Genomic DNA, 14,025 nt, shown 5'->3' on the forward strand with positions numbered 1-14,025 from the left:
CATCAGAAATGCCTGAAATGTGAGAAGCGATAGAATCCACAAGCGAGACCTGCATCGCCAACATCAAATCGGGCAGCCATGCGCCTCGCTTCTACACCGCCCGTTCAATTTATGCAGCGACTCAAATTTGGACCCCCCCCCCCCCCCCCCCCCCCCAAGGTATTATCAAATAAGCATGCAAAGGCTGCATCCAGTGGGAGGCTGCCAGCCTCTCCAATCTCCAAAAGTCGGGTTGGCGTTTCAGAGTCCACCTCAACCGCTCACCAAGGTGGAGCGGACACGCAACGTGCTGGCTGACCGCCTCGACATACTAAGGTAGCGCCCTGACTCGCACTACTGCACACATCTGCAGCCGGCTTTCACCCCTTGACCTAATGGTAATAGCTTTTATTTGGGCACTCGAGGGTCCACAAACTTGCAAGGGAACGAGCACAGTCCAGCCGCTTTTTGACAGATTTCAACATCAACAGACGCGGGACTGCAAGGAACGCTCGCAATTTTTGCGGAACTGCCTCGGGACCTGGGTCAATTGATGCATACGCAAGTAATCAAATCTCTGTTCTTCAAAAATACTTCTTCACCGTTCAGCCACGATATCCAGGCTGGAGAAAACACGTCGAACACACCGCTACGTTGAAGCTTAGCCTATCATCATCCCTGGCTATTGTCGTTACTCGGTACGGACCCCAGACATGCTTGCCGGTATTGATGTACTGCTTCTTGATATCGGTATGGATACCTTCTCGCTTTGCTTGATTCAATTTGCCAGCCAAATATAGGATGATGCACCACATTCTGCCCATTGCCTACGTCATTCATATTGTGTGATGCCGCCACTGTCTTATATCTAACATTCCAGCGGTATCCATGCTAACTAAGCCTTTGATAGAGGGCACCGTTTGTCCCATATCCTTTGTCAAGGATGTCTTGGTGAGTCTACCCTTTGCTTGATGAAACAACTGAGAGTGGCTTGTGGCGTGGAGGGGACGCAAGGCTGATTGTCGTAATGCTTGCTAGTTCCCATATGCCCTGCAAGCACTCCCAAAAGTCTTAGATGAGCAGTGGGATAGTCCAATCTTTGCGCCATATCGTGAGGCCTTTCCGGAACAGTATCGCAACGATCGTGCCGCTCTAGAGGCCCATGTCAAGGACCTAGTTGCGCGCGATGTAAAGGCTTCCTATCTAAAGTCCCTGCAGGGTCACTTATGGCAACATGGCTATGAAACTGGTGTGCTCAAGGCCCCTCTATTCGATGATGTCCCTCCCTTCATCAAATCAGCATATTCTGCTGGTAAGCAAATCATGATCTACTCTTCCGGTTCAGTCCCTGCGCAGAAGCTCTTCTTCAGCCACACAACGGCGGATCCATCTGATATGGTGCCTTTGATCACCGACTGGTTTGATACCATAAACGCAGGACCAAAAACCGAGGCGGGGAGTTACGCCAAAATCCTCTCGACCGTTCCAGGAGTGAAGGCTGATCGTTGGCTCTTTTTGAGTGACAATATTAATGAGGTTGGTGCCGCACGTGCCGCTGGTATGCAGAGTTACCCTGTTGTCCGCCCTGGAAATGCGCCTCTGCCCGGGGACCATCCTCTGACGCCCTCGGCTTTGTTTTCTTTTGCTTCAGCTTAGTTCGGTTCAATGCCTCGTTGTACATGTATGCATCACGGGTTAGGTTACAGCTACGGCGACTGTTGACGAGGCTACTCGCATATTGGTATAACAACCTGGTGGAAAGCGGATGATAGAGAATACATGCAGGACTGACGTTATGAACCACTGGGATATTTGTGTTGAATGACCAAGGCTACAGTGTTATGACAAAGTTGTTCCTGGTGCGACCAGGGAAAATTTCTTTTTTTGGGACACTTGTAATGTTTGCTTCGCCAACCTTCCTCCAAAGGCTGTACGCAAGCTTCTGTGTCATCTTCCTCCGCATCATTGAATACCCCAACATTTCCATGATTAGCTCAAACTTGGACTCAGTAAAGTAGCGAGAATTACCAAGACAGCTCCGCGGCAGAACTATGAATAGACAGGGAAACAATTGTTCGGTTTCCGCGGCTGTGTTGACGTGAGTATCACGGAGAAACTCCCGTGTGCGCACTAGCATTTCACCTCGAAGTGAGGCATCGGGTACAAAGTTCAGGACCAGGCTCAAGGACAGGACATCGAATCGATCTGTGTCATCCACTGGCACCGGTCTATCCATGAAATCCTGCTCCAGGATCCCAGGCTCTTGGCTATTGAGGTCGATATGCACCGACTCGAACAAGCCGCTCAGGGAGCAAGCATTTTTGGTACTCAGGGCACCGACTTCTAGAAACCGCAATTTACAGCCAGATTTCCTCAAATCAGCCACAGGAAGCCACTCCAGTAATAGCTTGGAGGTGTCCCCGCCGCGCTCCGTACTTTGCCCCTGGAGACTGGCCTTCTGATACAATGATATGCCGCCTAGGCTCTCAATTTCTGCGGCGAGAGCTTCCTCGGTGGCCCTGTCACCCTTTGAAGCTGCCTGGCGTCGTTGTTTGTCAAGCTGATGATGTTTGTTGATAAGCGTCCGGCTCGCCTTTCGAGTCATGGTGCAGGGTGGCTGAGTGAGAGGCGGGCGGCCTGCTTTGAGGCTCTTCAGAGCCATTTTTCTGGAAACCATTGCAGTACTAGCTGTGTGACTATAAAAATAGGCCCAATGAAGCCGTTCTTCTAGAGGAGCTCATACATTAGCTTTTGCTCTTGAGTTCGACGCGCAAGACAGCGGTAAACGTACCCCCTTAACATGTAGTGAAACAGCACTCGTGGTAAGTTCAATTGATGATGGTGAAGCAGTAAGGTATATAAGGTGTAACACAGTATCTAACATATTCCGTGCGAAGAACCTCTCATGAACTAAACTGTCTTTGACATTGTCATGTAAGTAATACTCTAAGTATGACCTTTCTGTTCAGCACCCACCAGAGTGGGTACATGTAGCGAATCCAGTTCTACGGCCAGGTATGTACATAGTACTGGTAGTGAGCCGAAACGAATCACGTGATCCTTGTCGGGGTTCGACCATTCTGGCCAATAGCGCTGTGAGTTTGTTTGCCCACACCGAAACCCTAAGAAAATTTCATCCACTTGAACAAATTTATTGCTCAGCCTGCATCTTCTCCAACCCACGACAATCAATTAACCACCACAGCAGATTACCATTGCAGTGCAATACAATGGCCGTCGGTAACAAGAAAGGTACGGGATAAAAAATCTGCAAAGATACTGCGAAAAACTGCGAGCCAATGCGAAACACCGTGCGAGTTCAACAGGAGGAAGAAAACATCCTCGACCCGATACTACATGGAACGACGAGGGGTACAATCGACAATGGTCTACCGCTGTCACTAGGTCGGCGAAGAGCTGCTACCTTGATTGACCTTGTCATTTGTCCCCTTTCTCCGCATCAATGCAGTAGCAGACTTTGCGAGTTCTGAATCAGAGCGATTGCTGATGCGTTTTTTTGAATGTAGCTGCCCCCAAGGGCTCCAAGCAGGCGAACGCCGCCGCCAAGGCTGCTCTTAAGGGAACTCACTCCCAAAAGCAGCGCAAGGTCCGCCTGAGCACCACCTTCCACCAGCCCAAGACGCTGTCGCTGGCTCGCAACCCCAAGTTCCCTCGCAAGTCGATTCCTCACCTGCCTCGTCTTGACGAGCACAAGATCGTCATCCACCCTCTCAACACGGAGAGCGCCATGAAGAAGATGGAGGAGAACAACACCCTTGTCTTCATTGTCGATATCAAGGCCAACAAGGCTCAGATTAAGGGAGCTCTCAAGAAGCTTTACGACATTGACACCGTCAAAATCAACACCCTTATTCGGTATGTTTCACGATGCGACGAGACGTGTCGGTGTAGGAGCTTGAACTGACTTCATGGTGATAGTCCCGATGGAACTAAGAAAGCTTATGCCCGTCTTACCCCTGATGTCGACGCTCTCGACATCGCTGCCAACAAGCTCTCACTCGTTTAAGTGATCCTTGTAACAGAGGTGCAAAATTGGGTTTTGTTTACGAATTTGGTCTGGTCTTGAATGCATGCATGAGGCTTCGGAAAATAGGCGCACAAAGAGCTTTGTCTATAGCTACGGTTCAAATGATGATATCCAAAAACAAGCCAGTTCCCCTTTGCTTAAACACGCCGTCCAATAATGCCATGTGAAGGTTCTCTGGCAATGCATTTGCCCAAAATACCAACTTACAGATTCTGTATCTACAATTTTCGGTACTTCTCTACCCAAAACCAATGTTGCTCGTACCCTAATATACAAAACATGTGAACTTCAATGTGCGCGCCGCCGCTCCCTCGTCAGAAATGCTCATGGTGGCGCTATTTCTTCCCATACTACCTGACTTGCTGTCTCAGATATGGATCAAGAACGCATGTTGTTGAGATGTTTAATCGTGAGCTGGTTGAGGTCCAAAAATCGGTCGACGCAGTTGGCGAGACATGCCTCCTCCGATCCGTCGAGCTTCGAATTCTTAATGCTGCTGGTCACACACTTCTTCCAACATGTCTGAGTCAGTTTGTGCGTCTCTGGACGTGAAAAGAGCCGTTAGTATTGTTTCCTGGCGACAGGGTCGCAACCATGACCGTCGCCGGCACGGGGCCAAAGTACCTGTTTGGATCGATGAGCGCTGCTGCTCGTTTGCTAAGAACTTCTGCAGCTCAGCCTTGTCACCATCGTTTAGGCGGGAAAGAGAGGAGGAATCGAAGTTTTCCATTATCTCGCGTTTTGCGAGTGCGATGTTTGTGTGCGAGTGTAGTCCTGGTAGTTCTGGTTGGCGAAGAGTCTTGGTTGGAATGGTCCTTGGCGGTCAAGTTTTTCGCGAATAGTCAAGCTCGTTAAGTAATGGAAGACAACGAATGGGCTGCCGCCCGTGGCCCCACAGTCACCGACATCCTAGCGCTTTCATTTGGTACGGGTGGGTGTTGTGTACCTTACTAGAGAACGATCTTGTACCCTCTATTGGTTGGTCTATGATGATTTTTATCCGATCGCCTTATGTACCCGAAAGTAAATACATAAATCAGAGAGAGGCAGCTCTTGTGTGCTACATGCAAGATAGAAAGGAAGACTGAGCAGGAAAAACCAAGATGATTATATGTATCGTTTCCAACGAGCCCACCCCAGAATGAGCGAGCAAAGAACAATCATGAAGCTCAAAATACCGAAGAAGGGGCCAAGAGAATTGGCCTTGTCACTTTGGAAAGGAACCCTTACATTCATACCAAACATACCACTCACCAGATTTAGTGGTACCAGAACGGAGGCAAGGAAGGTGATCTTGCTGAGCACGCGGTTGGTATCAGTGCCCTGAGAAATGTTGTTGATGGACAGGGTAGCGAGATAATTGCTGTGTGCGCGAGAAAGCAGCTTTTCGCAGTGACCCAAGTTGTTTGCCATGGTCACAACGTGATCTTGTATATCACCAAGGTACATACCAATATCCATATGAGGCGTAACCTGGTAGTTCTCATTGCATCGTTTGGTGAAACCGCGAAGAACATCTGCTTTGCCACCGAGAAGGCGCAGCAGCGCCATGCAATTTTTCCGCACGCGCCCGATCGAGCGAAGGAATGTATTTGAGTCATCATGTCTCATGACGAAGACTTCATCCTCAATAGCATCCGCCTCAGTCTCGATTTGGTTGATAACGGGAGCAAAGCAGTCGACAATGTCGTCACTGTAGCGCGAGAAGTCAGAATCATTACATAGCTATCCATGGAGGCAGGACTTACATCAATGCGTAGCAAATCCAATCACTGCTGAGAGCCACATAGTCCTTGAGCGCAGTGATTCTCCGTCGCACGTGCGACGCATGCGAGTTCGGTGCAAAACTGAAGCTCAGAGTTCCCTCACGGAAGACCAGAGTGTAGATATTAAAAGGCTCATACTCGATCCCATCTTGCTCCTCGACCATATTGAACGATCGGAAACAGGCAAAGTAATAGGAAGGAAATAGTTCGATCTTCTCTCGAGCTTCTTGAGTGACAATGTCTTCAATAGTCAGTGGATGAACACCGAAGGCCTTGCAGATGCTCAAAACCTCGTCTTTTGTCGCACGGTTGATGTTGAGCCACCATACACCGTCGCTTTCATCCTTCGGAAGTTCGAATAATCCCCGAATATCTTCCCCAGGAAGGACAAGATCACCAAATTCGGCTGCATGAATAGTGGATTCCCAAGCCGAAGAAAAAAAGCTGAAGCGGTTGTTATCAAAGGCATACTGTGGGCCTTTTGGTGCAGGCACAGATTCTGTTGCAGACTTCTCTGGCACTGAAGAGGACCCATCGGATGGCATATCAATGATTTCACCATCAGACGTGGCAAGCTGGACTTTCTGCTGTGCACTGGCTTCTGTGCGAACATCATTGAAAGCAGATGCAATAGATGCCTTGCGATTCGCTTCATGCGCAAGGTGCTCGGATTCGATAAACTCCTCGAGATATTCGAAGTCAATTCGAAGTTGGTGTTGTCTATGATGGCCACTTTCTGGCGCACATGTCTGCTCGTCGACATTGTTGTTGGTACCGAGGCTAATAGTGTCGGCCTCCACGGCTCGAGATCTGCTGCGGTGGCTTCGGCGACTAGACACGGAAAGAGCTCGCCCAATTCCAAGCATTTCTTCATACTCTCCTTTTGGGTCCGAGAATGACATTTCTCGTTCCCTCCGTCTGGCCTGAGCGAATGCTTTGACAGAGTTAGGAGGGGACAGAGAGCGGCTTTCACTGGACTCGGTAGTAAGGCGCCGTCCGTGACGGTTCCCTGCCATGAGATCGGCACCGTCTTCATCGACGACGGCTTCTTCGAAGTCCCGGACAAATATGGCTGGGGTATCCGGCTCCTGTTCAACATGCCGAGCTCCATACAGGCTATCGAAGGTGCCCCGACGAGGCCGTTCCACTCTCTGCGTAGAAAGTGATGGGCGACGATGATCATCCAATTCAGGTACTGGCGCTTGAAACCCCGTATTTGGGGCCGTGCTTTCGTTGTCGGACATTTTGAAATGTGAGCGTTGGCACGGCTTTCGACGATGCGGAATGCAGGCTGATGAGCTCTTAATTTGTACCACTGCTTCTAGATCCGCTTAACAAAGGGGAAACATGCTTTGAAAGCAGAATGGCGTGGAAGGAGTGTCAGCAAGACAACTAGAAGCGCCCGGCGCGGGTTACCGCGCCGAACAGAGCGGCGTTCAAAACTCGAAATTCGTTGCTCGCAACGAAGAGCACACTTCTGTATAGGCGAAATAGATGATGGCTGATAGTCGCGCACGATATAGCGTCGAGTCGGTATCGCTAGACCAAGTTATGGCGGTCGCTTGTTGACTCCGCTATAGATCCAGCACCCTGGACCAAGGAGAATTGATGACGAGGAGAGGGCGAGTTGAGCCAACTTGATGACTTTGAAGGGATTCGGCAATATTCTGGTAGATTGAACTGGCAGTACGTCGGGATGTCGCTGAACTACTGCAAGTCACTGCATATGGTATCAAGGGCAAAAAACCTTCTCTGGGTTTGGAAAGTAGCCGAGAAAAATTGCATTTGCGAGTCGATGTTAGCGATGGACGTTGGAAATCGGCTCGAAGGCCAGATCGTCGTGGTGAAAGTCGATGCAGATGCTCGGACACGGGTTTAAGATTGACTCAGTGAAATTGTCAATGGTGAGGTGAGACCTGCTCAGGATGCTTAAGCACAGGAAAATTTGTTTTCGAAGAGATGAAAGAGGGGCCCAATAAAGTTGCGCATGAGAAATGCCTTGCCATCGGCTTGCCACCACTCACCAAGCCCAATTCATCGGAGGTCACCTGGCCTGTGCGCTAGCAACCGACTCGCGCTAAACAGACCCAACCATACCTGTCCTTTGGCCAGCTCTAACGAAAGTTGCAAACATCGCTGTGCCTGCCGACGAAATTCACTCTCGATAATCCGGACGCCGATCGCGCATTCGTATAGAACCAATGGCCGAACAACTACTTGACCAAGTGCGCGACGTGGTCGATGGACAGATAGTACGGCGCCAGCCCCGTGCAGAGACACAAGCGAACCTGCGTGCTCTTCAGTTCTCAGTTGCTAACCTGCCATGTAGGATTTTGATGGCCAGAGGCGGGTAGAGTTTCTGGCTACGTTACTCTTGTCCGCATCTGCAGTAAGGAATCAATGTGCACGCAGGCCCATCAATTTAGCTTGCTAACGTAGCATCCCCCAGCTGATCGCATTCAACGTCGGTTATACCCTGCAAGATATTCAAAAGGCAGTATATATCGCCCTCGGTGGCACCGCTCTCACATTCCTCATCACTGTGCCCCCGTGGCCTTTCTACAAGAAGAATCCAGTCAAATGGTTACCGGCAGGAGCTGGGATGAAAAATGCACATGGTCAAATGACCCTATAACGCAAAGTATGAAGAGAACCAGAAGTTTCAAAGTGAACACCCGATAAATGCAAACTAGCAATCGATACCTATTTTTCATAACGATTCTTTATTACCAATTTACCCGCTTGACCATCGGCCTGTATGTCGTCTCTGCCATGAGACAGCGAAGACAACCTATCGGCCGTATTTTTGAAACTCCCAGTCTCTGTTATCTAAGGGACATACCGACCTTGCCTTGAGCCATCGTGAAATACAGTGAAAATGGAAAGCATGCTGAAGATAACAACGTTAGCGGTCTTGGATGGATACGCTCGCAGCTTGGATACTCAAATAACTCACGTTGCAAATACCCCAGGCGACGGTGCATTCCTCGCTCGTGGCCGATGCTTGATTCGCTTGGCATTCAATACCTGTTGATGGCATGGTCAGATATTAGCACGCAATGACTGGGGAATAGATGGCAGTCATACATAAGTCCATGATGTGGTTCCGGCAAATAGCACAGTTGTCAACGACTATGTCCCAAGCCCAGAGCGCCACGGCATTCCACTGCACTTGTTACTATCATGGTCGTTGATATTCGTGGACCTAGTTCAATCGAACCTTTTTGACTTCGAACTTTTTCTTTTCATTGTTTTTGCCGTTGGCTGCATCGGCACCTTTAGGTGCGTCGCTCATTTCAACGTCTGCCATGTCCGTTTGTTGTGCGCTCGTGGGGTCGGGTAGATCGGATTTTGTGCAATAAATACGATGCAGGAGTGACTGTGGTTTTGACTTAGAAAAACGAGTACTTTGGAGGAAATCGTATTTGAGAGAGTGGCAAAGTTTCCACAGGCATGTCACAAGGAGGTTGCAAGCCGGGCCAGAAGCCAACCTGCTAGGCAGCCACACCTTGATGGAGAACAAACGAGAGCTAGACGCTTGATTTTCAGACGCTTAGAGATACATACTATGGCGAATTTCCGCTTCCCGTGGTAATTAGTTATGCGCGTCTTGTGGCGTTAGCCTGTAAAGGCACGAGAGCTGAGATGTTGTTGCTCTGATATGAAGCAGACCTCTGGCCAAGGCAGGTAGCTCTGCAAATCGCCCAGCAACGTGAATGCATGAGCCCGTCAGTGGGCTGCGGGGTTCTTGTGGATGGGTACAAAAGTAGTTTGTACTAATGCGTGCGCATATAAAGCTAGAGAAAGAGGGTATCGAATACTTACCACACACACTATCGATAGGTGACTGATATGTACCTACCGGGGCAACCCGCCACCCTTCATCTGCGTCACATCGCCAGCAGCTGATGGTAAATGTTTGCCGCGAGACTGCCCAACCACTGGCCTCTTCGCTTCTCTTTCTTTCCGCCATGACATGCACCTGCTTTCTCACAGTCGACCATTCATTTAGTTTACTACTTCCAAAATTTCTTCTCAGTCAATCAGAGCAACTCTCGGGTTTCAATAACCAACGCAACCTGTCGAAACCTACATAAACTCGTGTCGCATTGCCAAGCCCAAACGTTGGGGCTTTCATTGAAGCCGGTACAATTTGCCATGAGCGACGCAGCCCCCCAACCGAAGACAACTCCTGGGCGCCACAGGCAACGGCGCAACGGGAAATCAGCAGCCCAAAAGGCCTATGCGTCGGAGAACGATGTCGGATCTTTCGAATCCAGCCACCACCAAAGGACGCCTCACACTCCCAATAAAGCTTTCTCTGGATCGCCAGTGCTGACTAGCCACTCGTCAGCCCAAGCAACTTCGAAGCAGCGAAACAAGAATAGAGGGTCAAAGGGGAAAGGAGCGTATGTTCCTATAGATGTGCAACCAGAAAAGGGAACGCCGACCGGGCGAAGAGCCTCGATGAAGTCCAACATTCCAGCAGCTGCTTTCGCTGGCGCTACTTTCCATGCATCTCCTGCCCCGTCGGCACTTCCCATCCCAAGCTTCCTTACCAAGTCATCGAGTGAATCGCCGGCTAGTCATGCCTATCATCTCGATGACTCTCGATACTCGCCGCCAACCACAGATTACGAAACCCCTGTGCCATATTCCACCTCCGCGCCGCGAGCCAACGAGTCACCTTTGGACTTCATGTTTCGCGCCCATAGGCAGGAAAAAGAGAGGCAGCTTGGCTCACCTCGAAACGATGGCCAAGGCTCTCCAGCTATCTATAGTAGCATCACGCAGAGATCACCCCAAACGAACGCGCCTCAGACTGCACCCGCAAGCATTCGCTACAACACTGGTAGTATTGATCGAGCTGAGCTAGATGGCACTCCAAGTCAGGAAATTGGGCCCGCGTTCTCAACGCCCTATCATGAACGTATTCGAGCCGCACACGCCTCGCGGGGCGGTGCTCCTCCGTTACCTTCCCAAGGCTCTGCCGTTACGAATAGCCAATCCACTGATGATGCTACTGCTGCGTTGAAGAAATTTCTATTTGGCGGAGGGCAGCAGGCGGCCAAATCCCCTCTTTCTTCAGCGCCCTCCGTCCAAGCCCCTGTTCAGCCTAGTCAGTCCGCTAGTGCAAATCATGGCCGAGGCAATAATATTCAGGCAATGGAGAATGACTTGCGCCGTATCTTGAAGCTCGACTCTCCTTCTTGAGATAATAGCTCCAATGATGCACACAGCGTACCAACCATTCGTTCGTTCCAGACGTACCTTGGCTCACTCTTTCGCCCTATCACATGCTGGGCTCTTCGTACGAGTAGTGCGTTGCCCTCAGTACAATTCCTCATCAATCCCTTGGCTGTCCCTTACTTTTGTATTATACACTGCATCATCCGCCTTCCTGGCTACTGCTGGATGGAAACCTAGCACGTTGCCGAGGCTGTTGTTTTATTCTTGTCATCTGCTTTCAAAATGCTACGGGCCAGGGCCAGCCCTTTTTTTTTTTCTTTTCGCATCCTACGCAAGGAGGACATGGAATTCCGGTCTTTGATTACGTTTATGTTTCCTTTTGTCGTCCTTAATGTCGTGCTGGTTTATTCTTTTGGTCGAATGGGTGCCTAGCCCAGCGCGGTCCACTTCTGATTTGGAGTTTAGATCTGCGGCATGTGCTGTACAAGACATACTGGACACGGGATGAATGAGTATGTATTTACGCACGAGTAACATGATAATAATGATAGATAGAAATGCCATCTTGTGTACACATATCACTTTCAAACTTGTGGCGGGTTTAGCTCCGAATCTTGTTACGCTCTTCCCCAAGTTGCCTTGGTAGTTTGACTTCTGCTCATGATTGGCGCCGTTTCTTCTCTTGACGAGAAAATATAAGCCCGTGCGATAGGAGCAGGTACTTTGAGAAGAAGTCCGTTGCAAACTTGTCGAATTTGTCATAGTCAGCGCCAATATGGTATGCCGCGGCAATGCCACTCACGCAGGCTACTTCGTGCATGTTCTACGGATCATTTGTTAGGCAAGAAACATTAGCAATGTGTGGCAAACTTACAACCAGCGTCCAGGATCCAGCGAAGTAGGTGCTGTTTCTGCCCTGAATGAACATCATATTTGGAACGACTCGTAAGTAATGAAGCCATCGATGTCCAAGTTGATGCCACCAGTTTTTCTTGATGATTTGACCTTCATCGATTTGCCCGATAGTCCAGAGGTCTCTTTGCTGCTTGTTCAGGAATATTGTCTGATACACTGGCTTTGATACTGCTTCGTTGCTAGTTTCGTTTTGTCGAAATTGGTGTTGGTAATTGGTGCAGTTGAAGGACATTTCGATCAGCTTAGGGTTGTTTTCATAAGTGTATGTATAGTACATTGGTCGAAAGCCGGTATCGGGATCTGAAACAGGCGGGTTTGCGAAGGCAATCTGCTTTCTTTGAGCTTCGGTTGTCGGCTCGGCGCAAAGCTCGGACTTGAAGTGTGTTTCGTAATGTTCATTGAAATAGCGGTTGTCTGTGTGTGTGACTGTAATGTCATCATAGAAAGTCGCACCTCCTAGAACAAACTTCTCTCGCCAGGTCGCGCTTTTGCCCAGTATGCGTAATGTCTCGTCCGCGAGCGAGCAGAAAACAACCTTGTCGAAGGTCTCTTGTCTTTCCTCCTTTGAACGTGTATTTCTCAGTTCCAAAATGACATTATTCTTCGACCGAGACACTGTTCTGTGTACTTCGGTCTCCATGACGAAAGAAACACCTTTGCTTGTCAAGTCTTCCCGCCACTTGGAATAAAAGTCATGAAGCTTTCCAAACGTGTACATGGTTGGTAGATTCGGCAGCAGAGTCGCTGAATCATAATCCCACAACTTCATATTTGGGTCGTTGAATAGTCGTTCAACTATTCCTGAGGGTACGGAGGCAGTTTGGTTTCCAGTGCCCAGAAACAAGGCAATGAGAGGGTACACCATTTTATCCCCAAAATCCTTGCTAAAAAAGAATACCTTGAGCATGACAGAGATGGGAATGATACCAAGGACGGGTAGACTCCATTTAATAACCTTTAGGAATGTGCCAAATCGCTTGATATCAGAATCAAACTGCTTGACTAGGGGGCTTGGAAAGCAGTTGGTCCAGAAGCGATCTTTCCCCTTTCCGAAAGATACCTGAAGACGGACCTCCTGTGCCGGATATCCATATTTCTGGAAGAACATGAACGTATGTTTGAATATCTACAGACTGGTAAGCAAGAAGTGGCGTGATAATCATGCGCAACCTACGGCTGAGCCGCCTTGAACACCATTATTCATCCATGAGGCACCATGTTGTTGGTTATCGAGGTCAATCGAAGTTGCTTGGCCTCCAACTACTGCCTCCTTCTCAATCAATGTGATTTCAAATTTGTCGGGGTGTTGCGCCAGCGTGGCTGCACAGGCCTAGCGTGTAGCTAGTTAGCTTATTGCGTCCAGGGCGGTGCAACGACCAAATCTTACCATGCCGGCGGCGCCTCCGCCTACGATGGCGATATGCTGCCGTTTTCCAGTATTCGAAGCCATTTGTGTAGAGATGAATGGATGAAGGAGTTCACTCAAGGAAGCAGTGGTGACGGGGGGCCTTATACTGATCCATGCCGCGTCGATGGTTAGGAATGTTAGCTTCACCATGGATCGCCTAATCGACACGTCATGGAAGTGGTTGGCCGCAACATTAAAATAGAAAGCCGCAAGAGTATCATGACCGAAAGAGGGAAGGCGGATTAATTAAGGTAGCGACGAAAACGATAATGGAACCAACATGTTGATCTATCGAAAGCACCGAGAATTTTTCACGCATGCCAGTACAGATTCAGGACGTTTCCTTTCGGAGGCAAACCATACGGCACGCTGAGTATAGATTCAGCTAGGACAAAAGTTGGAAAAGCAAAATACCATCTGGCTGTCCACCAGCGAGTAAGTGAACGTGATCTTAAGACAACTGTTTCCGCTTCTAGATGTTGGGTCAAGGGAGATTCTGCTTGTAGCATGTTCTCACTATACCCTAAATTTCATGTGCAAATGAGAGTCACAAATTGAGAGATTATTCGGCATTAATTCAGCAACATCTTCAAGATTTAGATCTCGATTTACTTTCGGCTCGTGGGGAAGGCTTTTCGTGGTCCAATGCCCGACAGCCGAATCTCCACAGTACAAAGATTCGTAAAGGGCAGCTGAAACAGAGTGACTGGAAACATACC

General features: G+C 49.2%; 4 protein-coding genes across 4 annotated transcripts; 2 read left to right on the plus strand and 2 right to left on the minus strand.

Moving 5' to 3' along the window:
* Positions 1 to 692: 692 nt before the first annotated feature.
* On the plus strand, positions 693 to 4,006 carry V2A60_007033 (uncharacterized protein; the record flags this gene model as incomplete). Its single annotated transcript, XM_083258322.1, has 5 exons — positions 693 to 729; positions 890 to 930; positions 1,018 to 1,537; positions 3,507 to 3,855; positions 3,919 to 4,006. The coding sequence occupies 5 exons, from the start codon at positions 693 to 695 to the stop codon at positions 4,004 to 4,006; spliced, it is 1,035 nt and encodes a 344-aa protein (XP_083114448.1).
* A 399-nt stretch (positions 4,007 to 4,405) lies between these two features.
* On the minus strand, positions 4,406 to 7,037 carry V2A60_007034 (magnesium transporter CorA family protein; the record flags this gene model as incomplete). Its single annotated transcript, XM_083258323.1, has 3 exons — positions 4,406 to 4,569; positions 5,275 to 5,720; positions 5,776 to 7,037. 3 exons carry the CDS (start codon positions 7,035 to 7,037, stop codon positions 4,406 to 4,408), a joined length of 1,872 nt encoding a protein of 623 aa, XP_083114449.1.
* A 957-nt stretch (positions 7,038 to 7,994) lies between these two features.
* V2A60_007035 (signal peptidase complex subunit SPC1) lies at positions 7,995 to 8,428 on the plus strand (the record flags this gene model as incomplete). Its single annotated transcript, XM_083258324.1, has 3 exons — positions 7,995 to 8,045; positions 8,123 to 8,182; positions 8,243 to 8,428. 3 exons carry the CDS (start codon positions 7,995 to 7,997, stop codon positions 8,426 to 8,428), a joined length of 297 nt encoding a protein of 98 aa, XP_083114450.1.
* A 3,213-nt stretch (positions 8,429 to 11,641) lies between these two features.
* V2A60_007036 (uncharacterized protein) lies at positions 11,642 to 13,348 on the minus strand (the record flags this gene model as incomplete). The annotated part of the gene is made up of 4 exons (XM_083258325.1): positions 11,642 to 11,806; positions 11,858 to 13,024; positions 13,073 to 13,228; positions 13,286 to 13,348. 4 exons carry the CDS (start codon positions 13,346 to 13,348, stop codon positions 11,642 to 11,644), a joined length of 1,551 nt encoding a protein of 516 aa, XP_083114451.1.
* Between the last annotated feature and the right edge of the window lie 677 nt (positions 13,349 to 14,025).

The sequence above is a fragment of the Cordyceps javanica genome, chromosome 4 (assembly GCF_051103115.1).
Source record: "Cordyceps javanica chromosome 4, complete sequence".
Lineage (NCBI taxonomy): Eukaryota > Fungi > Ascomycota > Sordariomycetes > Hypocreales > Cordycipitaceae > Cordyceps > Cordyceps javanica.